We start from the raw sequence: 25,062 nt of genomic DNA, 5'->3' as shown, positions 1-25,062 counted from the left end.
TAATTCATTTTTGAAAATTCGAAATTTAAGAGTAGACCCAAAGGAATCATTTTGAATTTGAAGATTATTACTAAAAAAGTTTGCTTCATTATGGCTACAGTACAGAGGTTTTTATTAATAGTTGAGTCAATGCAGTGCTCACCACAAGCATTTTTAAAACTTGCTCTCTCTCATTTAGTTTATCCTGCAGTTTTCCTATGACCTGCAGATCCCCAAGTCTGGACTCACTCCTCTTGAGTTTTTCTTCTTTTTCTTTAATCCTAAAAACATTAAACAAATACAGTTCAGATACCAAACCACCCACAAGGACATAAAGGCAAATTGCACAATACAAATGTGAACCATTTTTGGTTCACTTGCTGTCAACTGTGATTAATATGATGCACATTCGCTGCTTGATACTTATCCATGGCGTTGAACAAAGAAGTTGAAGCATGACTAAAGCCAAATTGATCCATTTATTTGGTAGAAAAAACCTGCAATGGAGCTCTTCATCCCTATTCTATAGTAATAAACTGAAGTAGCTGAAATAATGATTAATGACATACTATCTAAAACTATACACATTCTAAATGATAAGATTTCCTTCCTCTCTGCTTAAATGGTCAGCTTTTCCTGTCTATCTACTGTGAACTACTACGGGGACATCCAGCCACCCAACCCCAACACAGACGCTAGGCACAAGTGCAGCACACCATACTATTTATTTACAAGCGGGGAAGTGCTTTTCCCTCACTCCTCACAGCAGCTCAATACAAAGCATCAAGCACATCAATACACTGTTCCTTTTCTTTCTATCTGTCCGTCCGTCCATCCATCTGTCTGTCTGTCTCTGTCCTTTCCACTTCCTCTCCTCCACTGGTAACCTTCGTCCCTCTTCCTCTCAACTCTAGCTCCCTGAATGGAGTGAGGAGGCTCCTTTTATGTTACACCTGGGAGTGCTCCAGATCGCTCATCAGTGTTAACTGGAATTACTCCCAGGTGTGATGGAAACCCAATATAGCTGGGCTGTGCTGTCAGTCTGCAGCTCCCACTAGTGACCCCCACGGAACCCCACAGGACTGCATCAGACTCCAACTCACAGATAGATAGATAGATAGATAGATAGATAGATAGATAGATAGATAGATAGATAGATAGATAGATAGATTCCCGTAGGGCAAGCTATATCTATCTATCTATCTATCTATCTATCTATCTATCTATCTATCTATCTATCTATCTATCTATCTATCTATCTATCTATCTATCTATCTATCTATCTATCTATCTATCTATCTATCTATCTATCTATCTATCTTATATAGTTTCTGTCGATCATGACATTTACTTGTACTTCTAATACATCACAATTAATAGAATGCTTGAGTGACAAGATGATGCTCCTGGTGTAAAAACATCTTTATGTATTTTAATCATCAAAATGTCAAATATTTCATTACTTAACAACCCAAATCAGTTTTGCAAAAACATGCTGTTGAGGTAGGTAGCAATTTATTTGTGCTTTAGTACTCATGTCCCATGCTTAATCCCCACATTTTTTTACCCACACAGAAGCAATACAATATGACTATACAGTACAGTACTCTGTTTCCAATGAGACTATTTTTGCTTGAAGACGTGTCTGATGAGTGCTAAAATCAGTCACAATACTCTGAATCTCTTTTCGATGTTCCTGTTTCAGACTCTCCAGAATCACATGATGTCTGTCTTCTAATGACCTGCAGAAATACAGCATTTTTGAATCTGTCATAGATTCCAAGTTTAGAACAAAAGAGCATTTTTAAACAATAGAGTATGAGTGGTATTGATCAAAATAGCAGCCTTTTATTGTTTGTTGTTAAAGCTTAGATTTAAAAGGATGACTTAATATAAAGCAATTATCATTTAAAAAGTAGGACAACAAGTCTATACAAGTCTATTAAATACTCCAATTTAGTTATACTTTGAAGAAGTGAAGAAAAGTGAAGAAAAATATACATGTCTCATGATTTTCACTACATTGCTTCAAAATCTTGATTTTTATTGGAAAGTTTTCTTATTCACCTCCTTTGCTGTTCTTCTGATATATGGAGCTGAAGGGTTTGCTTCCTCCTGAGTTCCAGTTCAGAATAAATAGAATCAAGTTGTTGTTTCAAGTTTTCATTTTCCTTTCTCAGAGTAAATACCTCATTCTGGCATCCTTCTAACTGGCTGTGCAGTGATTTCATTTGATCCTGCAGGTTTATATCCTGTGGCAAGGTAAAATATTTCCATTGTTTATTCATGCAGAATATGAAAGTAGGACAGGCTGGTAGGAGTTAATAGGTAATTCATGGCCTAGGCTCTACTGTCTTTTAGTGTTGGCAATTTAAAGAGAGATTTAAGACAACAATGTCATATGTAATGGGAAATGTGCCTGGGCCTCTACATGAGTATATGAATATGGTAGGGAATAGACAGACCCACAGAAAAATGATTGACCACTTTATTAACAAATAGTAAGCTGCCCTTAGAGCAGCCTGGTGTTTAAAGTACAGCAGATTGGTGCTGGTCCATATCAACTCTAAAGTGTCCAATACATATTACAAAGTACCCAGTGCTGGATGTCTACTCTGAAAAACTTGTTCCATCTCATCTCTCAGATGTTTGGTTGGATTAAAATTCGATTACTGTGGATGCCACTTAATTAAGATGAGTTTAAAGAAGTCCTAAGTAAAGTATTTTATTTTTATTTTATATATATATATATTCATTGCATTCATAGACAGGTAACCAGGTAACACTTGTGGTTGGTCTGCCATTTGGCAAACATCCGCCATGGTGCCCTCTTCAGTTGCGAGAAGCAGATCATGGAATGTTGCATAGTTTACTACGAATGCAATGAATGTAATTACTCCGGACCTACAGGCTGTCAAATAAACGAACCACAAGCCATGGCGCAGCGTAAAGGGGCTTTGTCTCTGACAGTAACGTCCGAGGTTCGATCCCCGAGAGGAGGTGCAGTGAGTGTGTACACCTGATGAGCCCAAATGAGGGCGAAACACGTGTTGCGTACTCTTTGCATTATTTGACAGTAAACTATGCAATATATATATATATATATATATATATATATATATATATATATATATATATATATATATATATATATATATATATATATATATATATAAATAAATGTTTATTTGGGTGAGAGAGGGGGTTTGTTCCTGTGCTCTTTTGTGTGTTTCTTTTTAAGATTCTGGTATGTTTGCGTTTACCTGCAATATAATACCTTTGGCTTCTAAATGAAATATTGTGGCAAAACGAGAGAAATTAAACGCTTCCACTGGCAGAGGACTTATTCTATAATCAAACTATTATCTATGCATGTCCTGTTTGCAGGGGTGATGTGGAGGTTGTTTTCTCACAGTTTTGTTCTTTAGTCCATTCCATGGTTTCCATAGCCTTATGGCGTGCAGTATTTTCATGTAAAAAGACTTTATACTGTACGTATGTGTATACTCTCGTGCCACAAGTTAAGAATGATATCCAGATATCCTTTGGCAATGACTATTTATGCTACTCACAGTGGGAAATCAAGTGTTATTACACTAATATCACCAAGCTGCCTTGTTAACACACAGCAAAAGGGGTTCATGAACTCCTCAGATATTAGCAACAAGTGGGATTCCACAGGTATTTCTTTTCAGTCTTCTAGTATTAAATGTAAAACAGTGGCCTTAGATCACAACAGTGAAGCCACCACATTTGCTGCCTGCCACACGTAGTCCAAAATACAGTATTATATACATAGATAAGCTTATTTTGGTATTACTCTTATACTCTGCTCTTACATTGATTGAATACAGCCCATTTGTTACTCTACGCTTATTGTCAATGTCCACACACAAAGCTGATACTGGCTGGATGCTTTTTAGTTGGTATGCTATACTCAGTACAGTTGCGAGTATCACAGCTGAAAAACCCAGCAAGACTAGTGGTCTTGAAATATATTATTTTGACATATTTGACAAATATTACCATGCTGACAGATACTTCCATCTTTAACCTTGGCTGGTTGCCCCCTGAGTTGGGCCACCGCAGGCTGAACAGTTAATTACAAGGGGAAAGGCAGGAATATCTAACAAGGTCACTTAATGTGTTATGATTTAAACAGAAGCTACTACTACCTTTTCTTTCCACTTTATGAATTTTTATTCCATTAATATGTTTAATAATTTCAGTAATTACATATTTTCATTATGGGCAGTATTAAGTTACATTTTAATGCTGCAGCCTAACACAGGAATTAGATCTCAGCCTGGTCACCATTAATATGGAGTTTGCAATTTCTCCCCATTACTGTGCTAATTTTCCTCCTCGTACATCAGCTTTCATCTCATATCCCACAGACATGCAGGTCAGGTGAACTAGCGATTCAAAACTGATCTGGTGAGTGAGCATCTCTGTGATGGACTACAAGCAATGGATGTATGGTAACAGCCAAAGCCAGAACACCACAGAGCACAACCCCGAATATGGGGCCCACCTACCTACCTACCTACCTACCTACCTACCTACCTACCTACCTACCTACCTACCTACCTACCCCTGCTCTGGGAGAGCAGGGTACTTGAAGAAAAGGTACAAAATCTACAGGCATTGACCGAACTGGGATTTGAACATAAGTGTAGGACTTTGAAGGTGTGAGACCATGCTGCATGCAGCCACACTTTTTTAAACTGTCACCATCTGCATATGTTCTTGCTGACTTTTGCAAGAGAATATTACTATTAATATATTACTATATATTTGTAAGCAATAACTTAAATATTAGCAGTATTTTTGTGTCCTTTACTGTTTTGTTTAATTCATCTTCCCTGGTTGCACGGTTAGCATATACAGTAAGAGTTTTTTTTTTTTTACAAATAGAGCTTTTTATCATTCAAGCACTAGACCTCTGGAAATCACATATTTTAAGGGAAAGGGGGCATATAATATGGCCCTTGTTTATTATTCTTGAGTTTTATAGGACCATTATTGTGTTAAAGAATACATATGGATAAGATAAGTATACATCTGCATCTATAATTGTCTGGCCAAAGGACAATCTGTTACACATGGGGCTATGCAGTTCTTCAAGAAGACAAAGAAATTATACATTCACAACAATTTATATTATCTGTCATCAATCTGGAATAGCTCTCTACTAATATATGAATGTACAAGTGAGTTATGGCAGAACACCAGGGTATACCAACCTGCTGCTGTGTCTTGTGGTTTCTTAGATTTGCTATCTCCAGCTGGAGGTCTTCAATCTGTTTCATGTGTCTCTGGGCCAACTGCCTGCACCATCCAGCATGCTGTTGTGTCAGTTCTGCTTTTTGGTTGTCTGCAGAGATATAATTTATTAATTCAATAAATGGATAAACAAATCACTTTTAATATTCAGGTACTATAGAAGCAAAAGAGAAAACCTTTAATTTTCAGACTGACCGTGTTATAATTATTCCAGGTTTTCTGAGGTATGCTACTTTTTAGGATTGCTTAATTTACATGTAAAATCTTGAACAATACATTAGAATGGTACTCAAACTTTCAATGATATGCTAGATTAGGCCTGACTTCTTCATTCCCTAGGCAGTGTTTTTTCAGTTAGCTGATCAAAAAATCACAAGAAGAGTTGTATGCAGAGTAAATCAATGTACTAAACCACAATGTGCTCAAACCAGCCAATTGTGGACACCACTTACAGTATCTGTGTACAACTGTTTTGGTTTCTTTTCTGTTGTTTACAAAGCAAAAAAGAGAACTTCCATCCATCCATCCATTTTCCAACCCGCTGAATCCGAACACAGGGTCACGGGGGTCCGCTGGAGCCAATCCCAGCCAACACAGGGCACAAGGCAGGAAACAATCCTGGGCAGGGTGCCAACCCACCGCAGGACACACACAAACACACCCACACACCAAGCACACACTAGGGCCAATTTAGAATCACCAATCCACCTAACCTGCATGTCTTTGGAATGTGGGAGGAAACCGGAGCGCCCGGAGGAAACCCACGCAGACACGGGGAGAACATGCAAACTCCACACAGGGAGGACCTGGGAATCTAACCCAGGTCCCCAGATCTCCCAACTGCGAGGCAGCAGCGCTACCCACTGCGCCACCGTGCCGCCCAAAAAAGAGAACTTAACTAAGGTAATTAATTTATGACTAGACAAGATTTCAAATATATTAGATTAGTCTAAAACACTGGTGATATCAGACACGGAGGTACTACAGATAAAGAAGGACATCACCTGTGAATAAAGATTTTATATTATGGGAATTGAGAACTGTAATGGGCGTTATAAGCTGGGAGTGTCGGACAGCAACTGCAAGTGGTTTAGCCTAGATAAAAAAAGAAATGGGAAAAGAGGGAAAACCTGCCTGCATCCTCTGCTAATGAAGAACGAACATGAAATATCAGAATTGGTCAGAAGGACTAAGGACAAAGAAAAGCACAAAGTCTTAATCTTACTTAAAAAACCCATAGCAAAGCCCATTCTTTCAATGACTTGCCACAAGTTATGTGAGTTCATATGATCAAATGTCTTCTCTGAGTCAAAGGAAGGAGAGCAGCCAGGCTCATATGTAGTCAAGCACAAATAATGATGTACTAGAGTCTGTACATGTTGTCAGAAGCTAACCACAAATTTATAAAACCATTCTGAGCAGGATGGATTAATTTACATATGGCAAATTCCCTGACCATGGTCAATAGTACTTTTGTACCAATGTTCATAATAGAGAGAGGCCTGTAACTGACATATTGCAAAATTCTTTTTATCCTTTAAAATGTAGCTGACTACCATGTTAACATTGAGGTTTATACAGAAGAAGAAGATGTTTTCTTGATTACATGGGTTGGGGTCTATGGGTTTCTGGGGAAACATTTTCCAAAATGAACAAATTAAATCAGGAGCAGGTCCATGCAACAATAGCTCCCCCCCTTTTCTTTTTTGAGATGGTCCAAAGCATCCTTGAGTTCGGGTAAAGAAACAGGGCCATCTAAAACAGAAGCCCCTTGCTGTTAGACAGGGAAAGTAATTATGTAATTTCAGAGGAATGTATCGATCTAAAATTGATTCTTAATTGCATATATTCTGCTTGCCCTGTCCCCATGTGCCTAATGAGAAATAAAACGGTGAATGAGGAACTCTGCTCTCTGAACTACATTAACTATTAAGCTCAGTTTTATTTTTGGCAGTTTAAAGTTTGTGATGTTTACTGACCACAAGAGGGAGCACTATTCCCAGGAATTAGAACTGTATTTTGTGCCTCACTATCATTTTTTGAGTTTGGAGATGTAAGAAGAAAGATATAGTAAAGTTTGGAATAAAGCCATTAACTTTTTGCTGGGGCTAGTCTATAGGGCCTAGACTAGGCAATCACCTTGTTTCACAGAAAATGTTTATAAAAATGTTTATTATTTAGAAGAGAGAAATTTAACTGGAGCATGGTATATAAGAAGAGGTTGGTACTACTGCAGGTTTTCAACATTTCTGATTGGACAAAGTGGAGGTGTTTAAAATTAATTAGGCAGGGATCATGAAATAAACAATGAAGATGGTCCAGCATGCACAAGTGCTGCAGAGTCTAATGCAAGACCATTACATTTCAAGAAATTATATTAAGCACAGCCTCAGTCAATATGACACCCAGAAAAGGAAAAAATGATAGATAGTGGGATAGTGACTGGAAATACAAATACCCAAGGCTCACTCTACCCAATTTCCCACATATTCTTAAATTAACCAACAACATTAAAACGACTGCAGTTTCTCACTGTTAGTAAGTTGTGTAGTTCTTCTAAATACAGGGTCAAAATGAAGTACCACATTTCTCAAGATCATAGCGCGAGGCAGAGGCAGCTGAGTGGGTTGGGGGTCCTTTGATAGGTGATCCCTTGTAGTTTTCAGTCGGCAAAATGCCTTGGTCTGGTGCGCACCGTGCTTTAGCCATCGAAGCTTTCTTCAAAAACAACAAATCCATCATCACTACACAACACGTCTTCCGAATGCACTTCAGTATTCCACCTAATGGTGATGTCCCAAATCGAAAAACAATTCTTCAGTGGGTGGCTAAATTTAGACAGATGGGTACAACATTGAACAGAAAATCTCTAGGCCATTCTAGGACCGGACAAACGTCTGAAAACATCCAATCTGTAAGGGCATCGATCTTTGTCTCCTAGACATTCAGCACGCAAACATGCTTCTGCCTCAGGCATTTCCAACATGTCTTTGAGGAGGATTTTGCATGAGGACCTCAATTTCCATCCATACAACATGATGGTTGTGCAGGAACTCACTGAAAGGGACTGGGAGAGCTGTAGAGAGTTGTGCACGAACATTCTGCAAACCGTTCATCGAGATGCTATCATCATGTGCAGCAATGAGTCACATTTCCAATTGAATGGTTGTGTAAATAAGCAAAACTTTTGCTATTGGGCTGAAACTAACCCTCGTGAACTTCATCAGAGACCCCTGCGTGTGGCATTGTAGGCCCTTACTATTTTGAGGAGGGGGAAGCAACAGTCATCGTCACTTCAGAACGTTACCTTGAAATGATAGAGAACTTTTTGCGGCCCCAACTGGAAGAAATGGATGTGGTGGATGCCTGGTTTCAACAGGATGGGGCATCAGCTCATACGGTGCGGAGATCCATGCAAGGTTTGCGGGAGATGTTTCCAGGGAAGCGGATCTCCCTATGCGGTGATGTCGGGTGGCCTTCATGTTTGCCTGATCTTGTTTCATGTGGGGCTATCTCAAGTCTAAGGTATACACACACCGACCTCAAAAATCTTGAAGCCCTCGAGGATGCTATTCCCCTTGAAATGGCCAAACGAGTCATGCGAGCATTCAGAAATCATCTGAAAGAGTGTATCACTAATGATGGCCACCACCTTGAAGAATCATTTTTAAAACACAGTGAAAATAATCTATTTTGTGTAACCTTTCTTGTATCATAATGAAATTTACTTTACCTTGTAGCGTTTTTGTAGAATAAATGTTTGAAATTTGGTAACTCTCTTTCTCTCACCATGTATTACAAAGAAACCTTTCTCATATGACAGTGTTTAGGGGAAGGATGAACTTGTGGAATGGAGGGTTCCATGCATCCATTTTCTACCCCACTTTTCCAGTTCAGGATAGTGGAGAGACAGAGCTCAATTTATAGAATTTAAGGCAAGACTGGAACCAACCCTAAATGCATAGACCTATGCTGAGCACAAGACCAATTAATAGACACCAATTAACCTAACTTACTCTGTCAACATTCTTATAATCAACAAAACTACATGAAGACTGTAGTATCTCGAGAGAAAAAACAGACAATAACAGGTGGAATGTCCCAAGTTCAAATGGACAGTGCCAATCCCTGGAGCTATGAGGAAGCTTTGCTAACCACTCTGCCACTGTGTTCATATAAATTACTATTTCATATATCCCTTAAAAATAGAGCAATCTATTCAAGTACAGGAGCTGGAGAACATGCATACATCATTTATCACTGTGGCATTTTGTCTGTGAAGCTTTTGATATATTTGTGGCTTATATTTCCATAATGCTGCTCAAGTATGCATGTAGTCCTGCATACATTCTCTGCTGCATATTGAGAAGTTTTAATATGGATGTGCACAGGTCACTGCCACCTAGCAATTCAAGTTGATTATCACTGGGACGACTCCATACATACATACATATTCCATTGCAGACAGAATGGGTGGATGGCAACAGTTTTGTGGTTTTTACTTTAATGCTAACGTGTCATTTTAATTCCGCCAACCAGCAATGCTACTCATTGGTATTTCAAAATTAACCTGTTCAATATCAGAAGGGATTTTTAACATTCTTCCCATTTTCAAAATAGATGACAATAATTTGCAATATACAAAAACAGTTTAACCTGCCTATTCTCTAAATGTTTATGGAAATACTGTATGGAGATTTTGAATAATGACATGAAATAAAGATATTAATATGTATATTTAGTATATTGGTATTTTATTATTATAAGCTTTAAGGGTATTATAAAATTATTTGCAGGCAATAAAACAGATGCAATAAACATCTGTTATTTAGCTATTGATCATATGTCCTTTCACAAAAATGAAAAATGATACTCAAAGCCATGCTTTTCAATTCTTTGCCATAAAACAAAAACACGTATACATTACCCAGGAGAACATTTTGTTGTTTTTCCATATGCTGTCGTTCAGCTTGAATCTCTGCTTTTGCTCTCTCTTCAGCAGCCTGCAGTGCTGTTTGATAAGACCGAATTTCTGCCAATAGCTTTTCCTCCCTTTCTCTGTATTTATGTTCCATCATTTCCTGTATGAAGTAAAGTACCAGTATTGTAAACCAATTATTGAGTACTCTTTATCTGCTTTATCTTCATCAAAAGGTCTACTGTAAAAGTACTATGACTGGCCTTGGTTAAAGATTCAGCTAATTTGTTTCTTAAAAAAACTGTTACTTAAGGGATAATAAAAATGATCAACTGAATAAAAAACAGGTGGACGACCTGTTCTGAAGCGCAGGTGGGATGGCTGCTAACTTAAAATTACTGACATAGCCGGAGAATTGACAAGGGTTCAGCATATTCATTTAGCATATAACTGATAGAGGCCTCTCACATTCTTAAAAATATTCCTGTTGTTCCTCATTTGGAGAATTTCTTTTCAATTAATAAGCTCTGACATAAAAATAATTAGGATATGTACAATGCTGTATGTTTGACTGTTCCATGAAAAACATTTGTCAAACTGCAGCAGGTCTAACAATGGAGTTTGAACCAAGACGGGTTAACTTATAGAAGACAACAGCAAAGTATATGGCCAGGCGGGATTTAAAAAAAAATAATCTGCTTTCAAATCCAAAGTAGAGCAGAGTGGTAGCGAGTTAAATCAGTTTTAAGGTGTTGCATGGAAACTTTTTTTGTTTTTTATTTCATACTTTAAATAGAGCATGAAGATTTTTTTTTGCATGTCCTGTACAGAGATGAGAGGCATTTTATACAGGGAGGCTGTGGCAGAATAGGGGGATTCATGCAAAAATATTCTGAAAGTAAAGACTTACTTAATTTTGAAACTGAGCCAGGAGAAGTTTTAGGACAGTTTTTAAACTGGATCCTAGCAGCAACTGAATTCAGTGGAGAGGCCAAAGCTCAAGTGTATTGCGAGCAAGACAAATGGCAGAATATGGCAGCTGACTGCAGTAATTTGGATGAGCCAGAGAGGTCAGACAGAAGCTGCAATTATTCCAGTTAGCAGGAGTCAGCAGTTGCCCAATATAAAAAGAACAAGAACCTGAACAACAAGATGAATAGCACTGGGCAGAAAAGGTCGGGATATTGTTTGTAATGTGAAGAAAATAAAAATAGTCCTGGGTCAGTGTGAAGAGATGTACAGAATATATGAAATACTATCACACTTTACAATCACATTGAGGTCCTCAATGATAACTGGAGGTGAAAGGGTGGCACTCTCTGGAGCAAAACCAAGAAAATAACACATAGTGAGAGAATCAGAAAGTAAGTAAGAAAACAAAGAGAGACAGATTCAGAACAACTACAATATATTGTTGCACCTAGTAACACCTCGTAAACATATGAGAGACAGTGCAGCATAGAACCTCTGATTTCAATATCTCAAACGGTATTGCTTATAATATTCTTAACTAAAAATAACTAGACTAAGAGTTAGACCACTTATTTGTATCATAGGTAAAAATTCAGGTCTTGCCTACATATTGATTTATATGGCATATGTTTAAATATTAAAAAAACAACATACTGCATTACTGTAAGACTGAATTTTAAAAATGTGCTTCAAGCTAAATTGGTAATAATTTGGGCTTCACCATAAAAAGTTTAATAATACCTAATTGATTATATGATACAATAACAATAATCCATCCATCCATCCATTATCCAACCCGCTATATCCTAACTACAGGGTCACGGGGGTCTGCTGGAGCCAATCCCAGCCAACACAGGGTGCAAGGCAGGAAACAAACCCCGGGCAGGGTGCCAGCCCACCGCAGGGGCAATAACAATAATATTAATTTTATATATATATATATATATATATATATATATATATATATATATATATATATATTGTGAAGGACATGCCCGGCAGGGACGCCCCTACTGCATCTGTTCTGGGGGAGCTACCATGGACAGCTCAATACCTCCCTCGGGACACTTGGTGGCAGCCTCCCTGGCAGACGATGATTCCCCAACCGGGCGCATGGCTCCATGGGAGATGGAGTCCTCCACAGCGTGGTTGGGGGCTCGGATGGCCACCAGGGGGAGCTGCATGGACTTTGCAGCCCGGCTGGTCAATTCCTCAGCCCCACCCAGAAATGCAATTAGGCCCAGGTGATCAAGCACCTGGAATACTTCCGGGTGGGGTATAAAAAAGGGCCAGCCACCATCACTCGAGAGAGCCAGAGTCGGGAGGAGGAGGACTAAGCCTGAGGAGGAGTGGTGGTAAAGAAAGAAGAGAGAATTGTATTGTGATATTGTGAGTGTTCTGGGACTGTGTTGGGCCTGTGGGACACGGGGAAGGCATGCCCCACAGCTGAAGAAAAATAAAGGAGTGTGCTTTATTTAAGTACGTGCCTCTGTCTGAGTCTGTGCCGGGTCGGGTGCTATATAGCGTCATTCACAATATATATTATATATATATATATATATATATATATATATATATAAAAGAATATCCGGCACCCACAAGAATGCAATGACGAATAATGGAACAAGATGCACAACAAAAGAGGAACATTAGAACTAGCATATCCAGTGAAACAGAGGTTCCTAAATGCACGACATGATCGAAACATACCGAGTTACCATTGTATCATTGTGCCCATTTTAATAAAAGAGTGTTTCGCTATGCTAGTTATTATTACCAACTGTGTAACACAACAGCGATATAATTAACTGACCTTAAATGCATGTGCTTTGTTGTTTTCTGTCTGTTTTTGCATTTGCTGATTTAAAGTCTCCAGCTGAGTTTTCAAATTGTGGTTCAGTTGGATGCTGTCTTGAAGCTCTTGCTGTAGCAATTCCTTCTCCTTGGAGAATTTAGATTCCAGCTTTTTCAAAGCCTTGTACAACAGTAGCTGTTTTGAATCCAGTGGTAATGCACCAGGCTTATTTTAAAAGAAAGTATAAGGCCCATTTAACACATGTATATTTCAACTATTATAACATAATGAGACATACTTATGACAATATCATAAATATGCTTGTACTGTAATGTTAATTATAAATAACAAAAATGTAATGTCCAGATTGTTATACAAGGTCAACAATTATATATGATTATATGGCCATCATCAGAAAATAAACATGGACCTGATGTCTAAAAGACAAAAAAGTCTGCAAAATTTATTAAACAATGGAAATTTTAAATGAAGTTAGAAAAAGCTTTGATAATTGGGCCTAAACTAAGTTTATGTCATCATAAAACTCACAAAGACTCAACACTTGAACCTTTACACTTGAAGCATTATTTGTGAACATACAATAACACAATGGGCATTGTCTCGAGAAGGCATATATGCTCATTTTTATGGAAAGAAAATAAAGCTAATCCCAGAAAATACCCTATTATGGCAAAGTCACTGCTGTATATTTTTACTAATGTGTTACTGATTATACTAATTTAATATTAAATAGCATAAGGTTAGAAAAAGAACCCAAATAAATGATACTTATCTCCCTATACTCACAATCAATCCAAAATTAATCAATCATGAAGAAACTTAGATTCATTAACTCAAGCATGAACAAATGGCACCCTCACGGGGTAGGAGGACATTATTATTTAATCATTTGATGTTTCTTGTTTTTTTTTTTCTAAAGTACCTCCCCTAATGTTTTTGCTCCTCTTTCTTTAGTATAAAACACAACCTGACAATAAGTGAGACAGAAAAGTGAAGTATGAGCACAGCAGCCTTTCCCTAGTGTTTGACAGTTCTAAAAGAAGGCTCCTGGTGAATCAGGCCAGCAGTGGCATGTCACTACTTCTAGGGATCTGCAGTGAGCTCTGGAGTGGTAGTAACTGTAACCTTATAGACATGCTTTTTTTGACAAACATTAATTTTCAAGGAAGCAATGTCAAGTACGAGGAAGATACACGAATGCTGATTCTAGGATGTTCTTAATCATACTTCCAGCAAATTTAACTGATGAAAAATTAATTTTTTTTTTACCTTAACTAAAAGGTGAGTTACTATAACCATTTAAAGTTAAATAAAATACAACTGTTTGTATACATGTTGTGGGTCTGTAAGAGTGCTGTACTAGCGATATAATTAAACAAAACTATGAAGTGTTTTTCTACTAGGGGGTGATCTCCAAGTCGTAGTTCCCACTGCAAAGAACAACTGGCCGAGAATAGCACTGCTTAAATAGCACACATACAGTCAGTACTGCTGGAGTTTCATTTTTAAAATCGGCTGTGCTCAACTGCATTCCATTTTTACAGTCAGTTCAATCACACACCAAATTGCTTGTATGGAGGTATGATACTGTCATTCCTGGGCCCAAATTGTCCCACAACAGACCTCTTAATAAATTAATCTTAATCTACTTAATTTTAGTTATATATCCTGGGGAAAAACAGAAGAGTTGTATTTGCCAGATGCAACCGTATGCTATAAAACATAATATATTCTTAAGATTCCAGCTGGGATAATTATGGTGTTCTTAAATTTTACAATCAGAGGAAAACACTGAATTTTTTATATTTAACTTATGATTTTTTATTTTTCTGTTTCATTGGATTGAACATTGACTTTCTGTATCCATGAAAAAAGCAAATACTAACTAATCTTGGTGACAAAAATAGCAAAAACAAGCAAATATGTAAAGAAAAAATTAATGAGTAGTAAAACACATATAATTTGGTAAAAATCCTAAATGCCGTGGCCTCTTTGTTTATTTCTGTTAATCTTCCAAATAAAGAATCTGTAGATCAACAAGTGCAATTATTCACATATTCTAGCTACAACCTCACATATGTGTGCAAAATGTTGTAAATTCAGTACACAATAGTGTGTAATAACATAAATATCACAATTATGGCCTAAAAGTATATAAAAGTGAACCCAACAGCCACAGAAAACATATTTTGGCTACTGGTACAGTACTTGGGATTGCATTCTTTCAATCTTTCCAGATCATGTGACCACAAGTAAGGATGTGGATATAGACTGACTGATAAACTTAAGTCTTTGTTGGCGGACTTAGCTCCCTTTTCACTACTACGGACTGGTACAATGTCTGCAAAACTGCTGTTGCGCCAATTCATTGGTCAGTTTCACAATCACCTCTTCCCTCACAGGAACTTGAACTTCTCTACTTCGGACAACTGCTCTCCCTTACAAGTAGAGACCAAACCTGTCTTTTCTGTGAAAGGACCATGGCATCAGATTTCTCAGTTCTAGTTCTCATCCCCAACATATCACACACAAGCTTTTCCTGCCTGTATAGGATATCATAGTCTTAAGAGGCCAAGAGGGCAGGACCTTAGAGATAAACCTTTGTGTGACCAGTGGCTTGCACAGGAGCATTTCAGAAGAAGAGCAACTGCGCAGGACAAGGGACTATATTGCTATGAAGAAATCAGAACACCCTACCCCTCCCAATTCAGCAACTAAAGAAGCTTTCTGAGTATCTGAATAGAGATTTCACAATCTCTCACAAAAGCACCAAAGATATATTAATTCCTGAAACTGTTGGGGTTTATTTGTTTCTCCATTGCTACCAATATAATATAATAATCAGTTGTTTTCTTAGGGGTAAGGGCTATATCATTTAAGCTCATTTATGTTTTCCATTAAATAAAATGAGTTATTAATGTTAATACTTTCTTGTTTAAAATGGAGATGATTAGCATACGCAAGTCAGAATTTCAGTATGTACTGTACACGTGGCAGTACTACTACTCAGCTATGAGTATACTTTAAAAGTTGGGAAGAAAACCTAAAGCAGCTAAATGTTTAAAAAGAAATGAAGGTATTTTGAGAGAAAAGAGAAAATGCAAAATTGTATATAAATAAATTACTTCAGAGTTGAAAGTGAGGAATAAATACCACAAAGAATAACAACGAGAAGTCAGTTTATGTTTCATTTAAAAAATATTTGCAACAGTTATTTTCTACAATCATCTGTTCATGTTCCTGTATTATACTTAAAACTCTTTGAAAAGATAATGGAATGAGTATCCATTTTTTACATCTCAACTGTCAAAATGGTATCATAGGAACATATATTAGCAAGGGTAACGGTCACTGCTTCCTAAATGTATGCTCCTGATTACACTTTGCAGATTATTGGATAACTTAAAACTTAGGTGTGGTTACCTTTTAAACTGTTTCATTATCTAGTGATCTGTCAGCTGTTCTATATTAAAGCATCCATCCATCTACTAAACAGTTGATAGGTAAAAAATGCACTGTGTATTTCATTTTTGGCAAAAATACTTGTTCACATAGGTGCTTGAAAAACATAAGAGGTGATTGTACATGTGGAGGGGTTAGCATTATCTGATAGAGTTGAGATTTGCAAGGTGTCCTAAAAGAATGGCTCAAAGTATAATTTATATAAGCGTTGAAACAGCTTCTGCACCAGAAATGTACATGGATGGAAATTAAGTTTTACTAGTCCTGTGAAGTCTGTTATACAACAGCATTTGATTCAAATCCAAGAACATATCAAACTCAGATAGCGCATTCTGTTAGCTGGAACAAATAATAAGTTGGCAGACCTATTGTTGATAATGCTGTACCTGTAAATACATTTCTTCCAACTTTCCTTTGTGCCCCTCACTTATCTCAGCACCTTTATCTTTCTGCAGGAGAAGGCATGCAAGATACTGTTCTTGTGATTCATTTTTCTCTGCACACTCTGCAAAGTTGCTGGACCTTAAAAAGAGTTCAATTTATTTAAAATATTTTACTCTTTCTGTTGTCATTATAATAAACTATATACAAAAGTGAGTGACTTAAAGTGATAACTTATAATTTGCTTAGTAACATTTTCTAATAAATGACATAGCTTTGAATTTTAACTGAATGTTAAAATATTAAAGTACTCTATACATGTGGAATATGCTTCATTAATGTCACAAAATCATACCTTATTTTTTCTTTGCATTTTGCCTCAGTCAGTGCTGAAATACGTTCTTTAATTCTTTCCTTTTCTGTTTCCCAGGCAAGCATCGCTGTTTGATGTTGTCTCTTTCCAAGTGCTAGCTCCTTCTAAATTAACAGACACACAGTATCAAAGCTGAACTCTACTTAATATACTTTGCCCAGCTTTTAACAATAAACTGAGCAATTATTGAAGTTTATCTATTTTGTTGTTTCAATGATCACTACTATAAACAAAACAAACAACTCTTCTTTAAAACAAACTCCTGTAGATGGTAATATATGTGAAGAGAACTGAAATAATATTTTCTATGGTAAGATCATTTTTGTTAAATTTTTAATATTTTTTACAAAGTTCCTTGATGTTAACAGCATTGAATGTGTACAGTATATAACTTATTTTAATGTTTGTTGTTCTGTTGATGGTTAATCCCAACTGCTCAGTACATTTTCCCTTTTTGCAAACTATTGTAAGTTGTGCTGCTCTCCTAGGCATGAGAAGACAAGTTCACCCAAAGGGTTAATTAACAGTGCCTGGGATTGCAGCTCCACATCTCCCAGCCAGCCCAACTTTTGACCCTGAATATTATTTTTACCCCTCCTTTAACCGCCACCTTATCGTGGTGGAGGGGTTTGCGTGTCCCAATGATCCTAGGAGCTCTGTTGTCCGGGGCTTTATGCCCCTGGTAGGGCCACCCAGGGCAAACTGGTCCTAGGTGAGGGATGAGACAAAGAGCGGTTAAACAAACCTCCTATGATGGAAAACAATTTTGGACGGCGTTTTCCCTTGCCCGGACGCGGGTCACCGGGGGCCCCACTCTGGAGCCAGGCCTGGAGGTGGGGCTCGATGGCGAGCGCCTGGTGGCCGGGCCTGCACCCATGGGGCTCGGCCGGGCACAGCCCGAAGAGGCAACGTGGGTCCCCCTTCCCATGGGCTCACCACCTATGGGAGGGGCCAAGGAGGTCGGGTGCAGTGTGAGTTGGGTGGTGGCCGAAGACGGGGACCTTGGCGGTCCGATCCTCGGCTACAGAAGCTGGCTCTTGGGACGTGGAATGTCACCTCTCTGAAGGGGAAGGAGCCTGAGCTTGTGCGCGAGGTTGAGAGGTTCCGGCTAGATATAGTCGGACTCACCTCGACGCACAGCTTGGACTCTGGAACCAATCTCCTTGAGAGGGGCTGGACTCTCTACCACTCTGGAGTTGCCCCCGGTGAGAGGCGCCGAGCGGGTGTGGGTATACTTATTGCCCCCCGACTTGGAGCCTGTTCATTGGGGTTTACCCCGGTGGACGAGAGGGTAGCCTCCCTTCGCCTTCGGGTGGGGGGACGGGTCCTAACTGTTGTTTGTGCGTATGCACCAAACAGCAGTTCGGAGTACCCACCCTTTTTGGAGTCCCTGGAGGGGGTGCTAGAGGGCATACCTTCTGGGGACTCCCTCGTTCTGCTGGGAGACTTCAATGCTCACGTGGGCAATGACAGTGAGACCTGGAAGGGCGTGATTGGGAGGAATGGCCCCCCCGATCTGAACCCGAGCGGTGTTTTGTTATTGGACTTCTGTGCTCGTCACGGATTGTCCATAACGAACACCATGTTCAAGCATAGGGGTGTTCATATGTGCACTTGGCACCAGGACACCCTAGGCCTCAGTTCGATGATCGACTTTGTGGTCGTGTCGTCGGACTTGCGGCCACATGTCTTGGACACTCGGGTGAAGAGAGGGGCGGAGCTGTCAACTGATCACCACCTGGTGGTGAGTTGGCTTCGATGGTGGGGGAGGATGCCGGTCAGGCGTGGTAGGCCCAAACGTGTTGTGAGGGTCTGCTGGGAACGTCTGGCAGAGCCCCCTGTCAGAAGTAGCTTCAACTCCCACCTCCGGCAGAACTTCGACCACATCCCGAGGGAGGTGGGGGACATTGAGTCCGAATGGGCCATGTTCCGTGCCTCTATTGTTGAAGCAGCTGACCGGAGCTGTGGCCGTAAGGTGGTTGGTGCCTGTCGTGGCGGCAATCCCCGAACCCGTTGGTGGACACCGGCGGTGAAGGATGCCGTCAAGCTGAAGAAGGAGTCCTACCGGTCCCTTTTATCCTGTGGGACCCCGGAGGCAGCTGATAGGTACCAGCAGGCCAAGCGGAATGCGGCTTTGGTGGTTGCTGAGGCAAAAACTCAGGCGTGGGAGGAGTTTGGGGAGGCCCTGGAGAACGACTTTCGGACGGCTTCGAGGAGATTCTGGTCCACCATCCGGCGTCTCAGGAAGGGGAAGCAGTGCAGTGTCAACACTGTATATGGTGGGGATGGTGCGCTGCTGACCTCGACTCGGGACGTTGTGGGTCGGTGGGGGGAGTACTTCGAAGACCTCCTCAATCCCATTAACATGCCTTCCAATGAGGAAGCAGAGCCTGGGGACTCAGAGGTGGGCTCCCCCATCTCTGGGACTGAGGTCACCGAGGTGGTCAAAAAACTCCTTGGTGGCAGGGCGCCGGGGGTGGATGAGATACGCTCGGAGTTCCTCAAGGCTCTGGATGTTGTAGGACTGTCTTGGTTGACACGCCTCTGCAACATCGCATGGACATCAGGGACAGTGCCTCTGGATTGGCAGACCGGGGTGGTGGTCCCCCTCTTTAAGAAGGGGGATCGGAGGGTGTGTTCCAACTACAGAGGGATCACACTCCTCAGCCTCCCTGGAAAAGTCTATTCAGGGGTCCTGGAGAGGAGGGTCCGTCGGATAGTCGAGCCTCGGATTCAGGAGGAACAGTGTGGTTTTCGTCCTGGTCGCGGAACAGTGGACCAGCTCTATACCCTTAGCAGGGTCCTGGAGGGTGCATGGGAGTTTGCCCAACCAGTCTACATGTGTTTTGTGGACTTGGAAAAGGCATTCGACCGTGTCCCTCGGGGAATCCTGTGGGGGGTACTCCGAGAGTATGGGGTACCGGCCCCCTTGATAAGGGCTGTTCGGTCCCTGTACACTCGTTGCCAGAGCCTGGTCCGCATTGCCGGCAGTAAGTCGAACCCGTTTCCAGTGAGAGTTGGACTCCGCCAGGGCTGCCCTATGTCACCGATTCTGTTCATAACTTTTATGGACAGAATTTCTAGGCGCAGCCAGGGCGTTGTGGGGGTCCAGTTTGGTGGGCTCAGGATTGGGTCACTCCTTTTTGCAGATGATGTTGTCCTGTTTGCTTCATCAGGCCGTGATCTTCAGCTCTCTCTGGATCGGTTCGCAGCCGAGTGTGAAGCAGCTGGGATGAGAATCAGCACCTCCAAATCCGAGACCATGGTCCTCAGCCGGAAAAGGGTGGAGTGCCCTCTCAGGGTTGGTAGCGAGATCCTGCCCCAAGTGGAGGAGTTCAAGTATCTCGGGGTCTTGTTCACGAGTGAGGGAAGAATGGAGCGTGAGATCGACAGGCGGATCGGTGCGGCATCCGCAGTAATGCGGGCGTTGCATCGCTCTGTCGTGGTGAAATTTACCAGTCGATCTATGTTCCTACCCTCACCTATGGTCATGAGCTATGGGTAGTGACCGAAAGAACGAGATCGCGAATACAAGCGGCTGAAATGAGTTTCCTCCGCAGGGTGTCTGGGCTTTCCCTTAAAGATAGGGTGAGAAGCTTAGTCATCCAGGAGGGGCTCAGAGTAGAGCCGCTGCTCCTCCGCATCGAGAGGAGTCAGATGAGGTGGCTCGGGCATCTGATCAGGATGCCTCCTGGACGCCTCCCTGGTGAGGTGTTCCGGGCACGTCTAACCGGGAGGAGGCCCCGGGGAAGACCCAGGACACGCTGGAGGGACTATGTCTCCCGGCTGGCCTGGGAACGCCTCGGGATTCTCCCGGAAGAGCTAGAAGAAGTGGCCGGGGAGAGGGAAGTCTGGGCATCTCTGCTCAAGCTGCTGCCCCCGCGACCCGACCTCGGATAAGCGGGAGACAATGGATGGATATTATTTTTAAAGTAGCCTGTAATTCAAAATTAAAGGTATGTATTCCAGGATAGTCTGTTGAAACTCCCACGTAAATTAGTATGGGCCATTATTCACTATGAAGCATGCTAAATTATTAACCATTTGAGGACATTATTTCAGAAAACACACTTTAATTTCAAAGACTGATTTGTTTATGACTGTAACTATTTTTTAATAATTTCATAAAAACTTTACTTTTAGATCAAGAATAAGGCAGCGTGCCTGCTCCATTTCTTCTTCCAACTTTCTGTTGGGCTTCACTGCTTGTGTTTCAATCAAGACTGTATCTGGGTTGTTATGTTGTCTCTGTATTGAACTCTCAAGGTGTGAAATCTGTAAAAAAATGACACAAAATTTACAGAACAATGAAAAATATACAAATCCACATTACAAAGAAATCAAAAATACATTGTGTTTATCTGTTTTTTATTTAATCTAATTTCTTTCTATCCATTCTGTTTCTCTGTTTTATTTTTATTTTAAAAAACTTTGTAAATGTCCCCTGAATTAAATTTTATCTAATGTCAAGTAAAATAAGACATCTTTTCCCATTGTCTTCTATGTGTGGGTTAGTGTACTTCCAGTTGAGCAAAATCCTGTCAATTATACAGCGTAAGCTATCACAATACATTCTTGTTTAACATGGCACCGGAGAGTGGTGACATGTTGCATGTTATTCGGACATGCAAATAAGAGTCTCTCAGTACCCTGTACATGTGACAGTACTACAGCTACCACAACTAGCAGATTGTTCATTAAAAGGTGACGTCCTGAAGGAGATGTGGTGCAACACTACAGGTTACTGTGAATCTAAAACTGATAAAGAATGATTTTATTCCAATAAGGTCTGGGCTGAGAATACAGTGCATCCGGAAAGTATTCACAGCGCATCACTTTTTCCACATTTTGTTATGTTACAGCCTTATTCCAAAATGGATTAAATTCATTTTTTTCCTCAGAATTCTACACACAACACCCCATAATGACAACGTGAAAAAAGTTTACTTGAGGTTTTTGCAAATTTATTAAAAATAAAAAAACGGAGAAATCACATGTACATAAGTATTCACAGCCTTTGCCGTGAAGCTCGAAATTGAGCTCAGGTGCATCCTGTTTCCCCTGATCATCCTTGAGATGTTTCTGCAGCTAATTGGAGTCCACCTGTGGTAAATTCAGTTGACTGGACATGATTTGGAAAGGCACACACCTGTCTATATAAGGTCCCACAGTTGACAGTTCATGTCAGAGCACAAACCAAGCATGAAGTCAAAGGAATTGTCTGTAGACCTCCGAGACAGGATTGTCTTGAGGCACATATTTGGGGAAGGTTACAGAAAAATTTCTGTTGCTTTGAAGGTCCCAATGAGCACTGTGGCCTCCATCATCTGTAAGTGGAAGAAGTTTGAAACCACCAGGACTCTTCCTAGAGCTGGCCGGCCATCTAAACTGGGGAGAAGGGCCTTAGTCAGGGAGGTGACCAAGAACCCGATGGTCACTCTGTTAGAGCTCCAGAGGTCCTCTGTGGAGAGAGGAGAACCTTCCAGAAGGACAACCATCTCTGCAGCAATCCACCAATCAGGCCTGTATGGCAGAGTGGCCAGACGGAAGCCACTCCTTAGTAAAAGGCACATGGCAGCCCGCCTGGAATTTGCCAAAAGGCACCCGAAGGACTCTCAGACCATGAGAAAGAAAATTCTCTGGTCTGATGAGACAAAGATTGAACTCTTTGGTGTGAATGCCAGGTGTCACGTTTGGAGGAAACCTGGCACCATCCCTACAGTGAAGCATGGTGGTGGCAGCATCATGCTGTGGGGAACTGGGAGACTAGTCAGGATAAAGGGAAAGATGACTGCAGCAATGTACAGAGACATCCTGGGTGAAAACCTGCTCCAGAGCGCTCTTGACCTCAGACTGGGGCGACGGTTCATCTTTCAGCAGGACAACGACCCTAAGCACACAACCAAGATATCAAAGGAGTGGCTTCAGGACAACTCTGTGAATGTCCTTGAGTGGCCCAGCCAGAGCCCAGACTTGAATCCGATTGAACATCTCTGGAGAAATCTTAAAATGGCTGTGCACCGACGCTTCCCATCCAACCTGATGGAGCTTGAGAGGTGCTGCAAAGAGGAATGGGCGAAACTGGCCAAGGATAGGTGTGCCAATCTTGTGGCATCATATTCAACAAGACTTGAGGCTGTAATTGCTTCCAAAGGTGCATCGACAAAGTATTGAGCAAAGGCTGTGAATACTTATGTACATGTGATTTCTCAGTTTTTTTATTTTTAATAAATTTGCAAAAACCTCAAGTAAACTTTTTTCACGTTGTCATTATGGGGTGTAGTGTGCAGAATTCTGAGGAAAAAAATGAATTTAATCCATTTTGGAATAAGGCTGTAACATAACAAATTGTGGAAAAAGTGATGCGCTGTGAATACTTTCTGGATGCACTGTATTTCAAAAATGTGACCAGAAAGGTATCTGACAACATTGCATACAAGTGGGGTCTTAACTAAGAAATATTTTGGTTATCCTACATTAATGGAGATGTGTGTTATGGACTGTTTTAAGTTCAATTAGATTGTTTTTTATAGACTGAGAGTGAATACATTTCATCTAGTGCTGAAGTCATTTCACTCTCTAAAAATCTAATAGAAAGTTCTTGCTCCGAGTGCTCCTGTCTCAGGTTATCTAGAGCTTTGCTTGGGTAGTCTGGAGATACAGCTTACACCTTCATCACAGATAGAAAGTGTAATTTGTACAACAGATAATAATGAAGAATGGTTAAGAAAGTTCCTCTGGCTTCTTTTAAAAAGTTACTAGCATGTACAGTAATAATCAAGATCCTTTGATTAAAGGTTATTTTTTAACCATAAAGAATGCAAATATATTGTCAAAACACAAATCTTTAAATGTCCCTATATTATGCATTTCCCATATATTAATATTGTGTACTTTAGGGATAGTTGAAATATACAATTGTCTTATAATGCAATTGATAGTAACATCTCATCCTTCAAGCATTCCATGTACTCCTTCACCTGTACCATATTTTATATGAATGCTGAAGTATTAATTTTATTTATTTTCCACTTTTCCAGAACAGGTCTTTGGGCAACTGGAACCTATCCCAGCAAGCACAGGGTACAAAGTGAAAACAATCCTTGGATGGGGTGCCCATACATTACAGAGTGAACACACACACATCACATCAGGGTCCAATTTAGCATTGCCAATCAACTTTACCTGTATTGTCTTCAGGCTGTGGGAGGAAACCAGAGCACCCAGAACAAACCTATGCGGACACAGGAAAGGCATACAGACTCCACACAGAGATGGCCCATGATGTTACCCCTGGCCTCCTTTTTGGCAGCAGCAAAACCACTGCGCCACTGTGATGCCCAAAAATAAAATATAGTATGTGATTCCTAATTAACTGGCAGTAACTAATTGGCATACACAGTAAATCATGCAGGGCTTCCTCTCAATAACCAAGTGGATATAAGTTCCAGTCCTTCCATAATTTCATTATTACATATATTTGCTGTCCATTAGTAGAACTGAAAGTTAGGTAATGTCATGTCCCTCTATGGAGGGCGAATCTATTTTCAGCTGTGGCCTCTCAGCATTCCAAATGAATAAAGTCACCGCTGCAACCAGTGCTTTAAGAAGAATTTGCTGACATACAGTAGAATTCACTGAAAAGGATTATTTTATCGTCCTATCAGATCATGTAATGCGAAAGGCAACAACTAGCCTCTTAGGTTTGCTTCTTAATGGGGGATCAGAAGAAATTTCAAGATCAGTTGCATAAGTTTACCTTTTACCTGTCTCACTGTTCGTACTATGTACAGCGTATTCAACTCTCAATACCTCTAATGGCAGGCTGCTTGATGATTGGAACTGTCTTTTATTTACAAATCTTCATTTCAACCC

At 40.4% G+C, this 25,062-nt stretch overlaps 1 protein-coding gene across 2 annotated transcripts in view; it reads right to left on the bottom strand.

Annotated features, from left to right (window-relative positions):
- fam184b (family with sequence similarity 184 member B) overlaps positions 1–25,062 on the bottom strand; it is a 93,958-nt gene that overhangs the window by 9,510 nt on the left and 59,386 nt on the right. For both annotated transcript variants that reach the window (XM_028803083.2, XM_051928256.1), the window contains exons 7-15: positions 21,325–21,462; positions 17,170–17,291; positions 16,820–16,955; positions 12,969–13,175; positions 10,193–10,346; positions 5,226–5,356; positions 2,047–2,231; positions 1,587–1,721; positions 143–260 (exon numbers count right to left, since the gene is read on the bottom strand). In XM_028803083.2, the coding sequence (XP_028658916.2) occupies positions 143–260; positions 1,587–1,721; positions 2,047–2,231; positions 5,226–5,356; positions 10,193–10,346; positions 12,969–13,175; positions 16,820–16,955; positions 17,170–17,291; positions 21,325–21,462 (1,326 nt within the window). The remainder of the gene's footprint in view (positions 1–142; positions 261–1,586; positions 1,722–2,046; positions 2,232–5,225; positions 5,357–10,192; positions 10,347–12,968; positions 13,176–16,819; positions 16,956–17,169; positions 17,292–21,324; positions 21,463–25,062) is intronic.

Source organism: Erpetoichthys calabaricus, chromosome 5 (genome assembly GCF_900747795.2).
Source record: "Erpetoichthys calabaricus chromosome 5, fErpCal1.3, whole genome shotgun sequence".
Taxonomy (NCBI): Eukaryota; Metazoa; Chordata; class Cladistia; order Polypteriformes; family Polypteridae; genus Erpetoichthys; species Erpetoichthys calabaricus.
The sequence above is the reverse complement of the archived record's forward strand: the minus strand, read 5'-3'. Positions and strand labels throughout refer to the sequence as shown.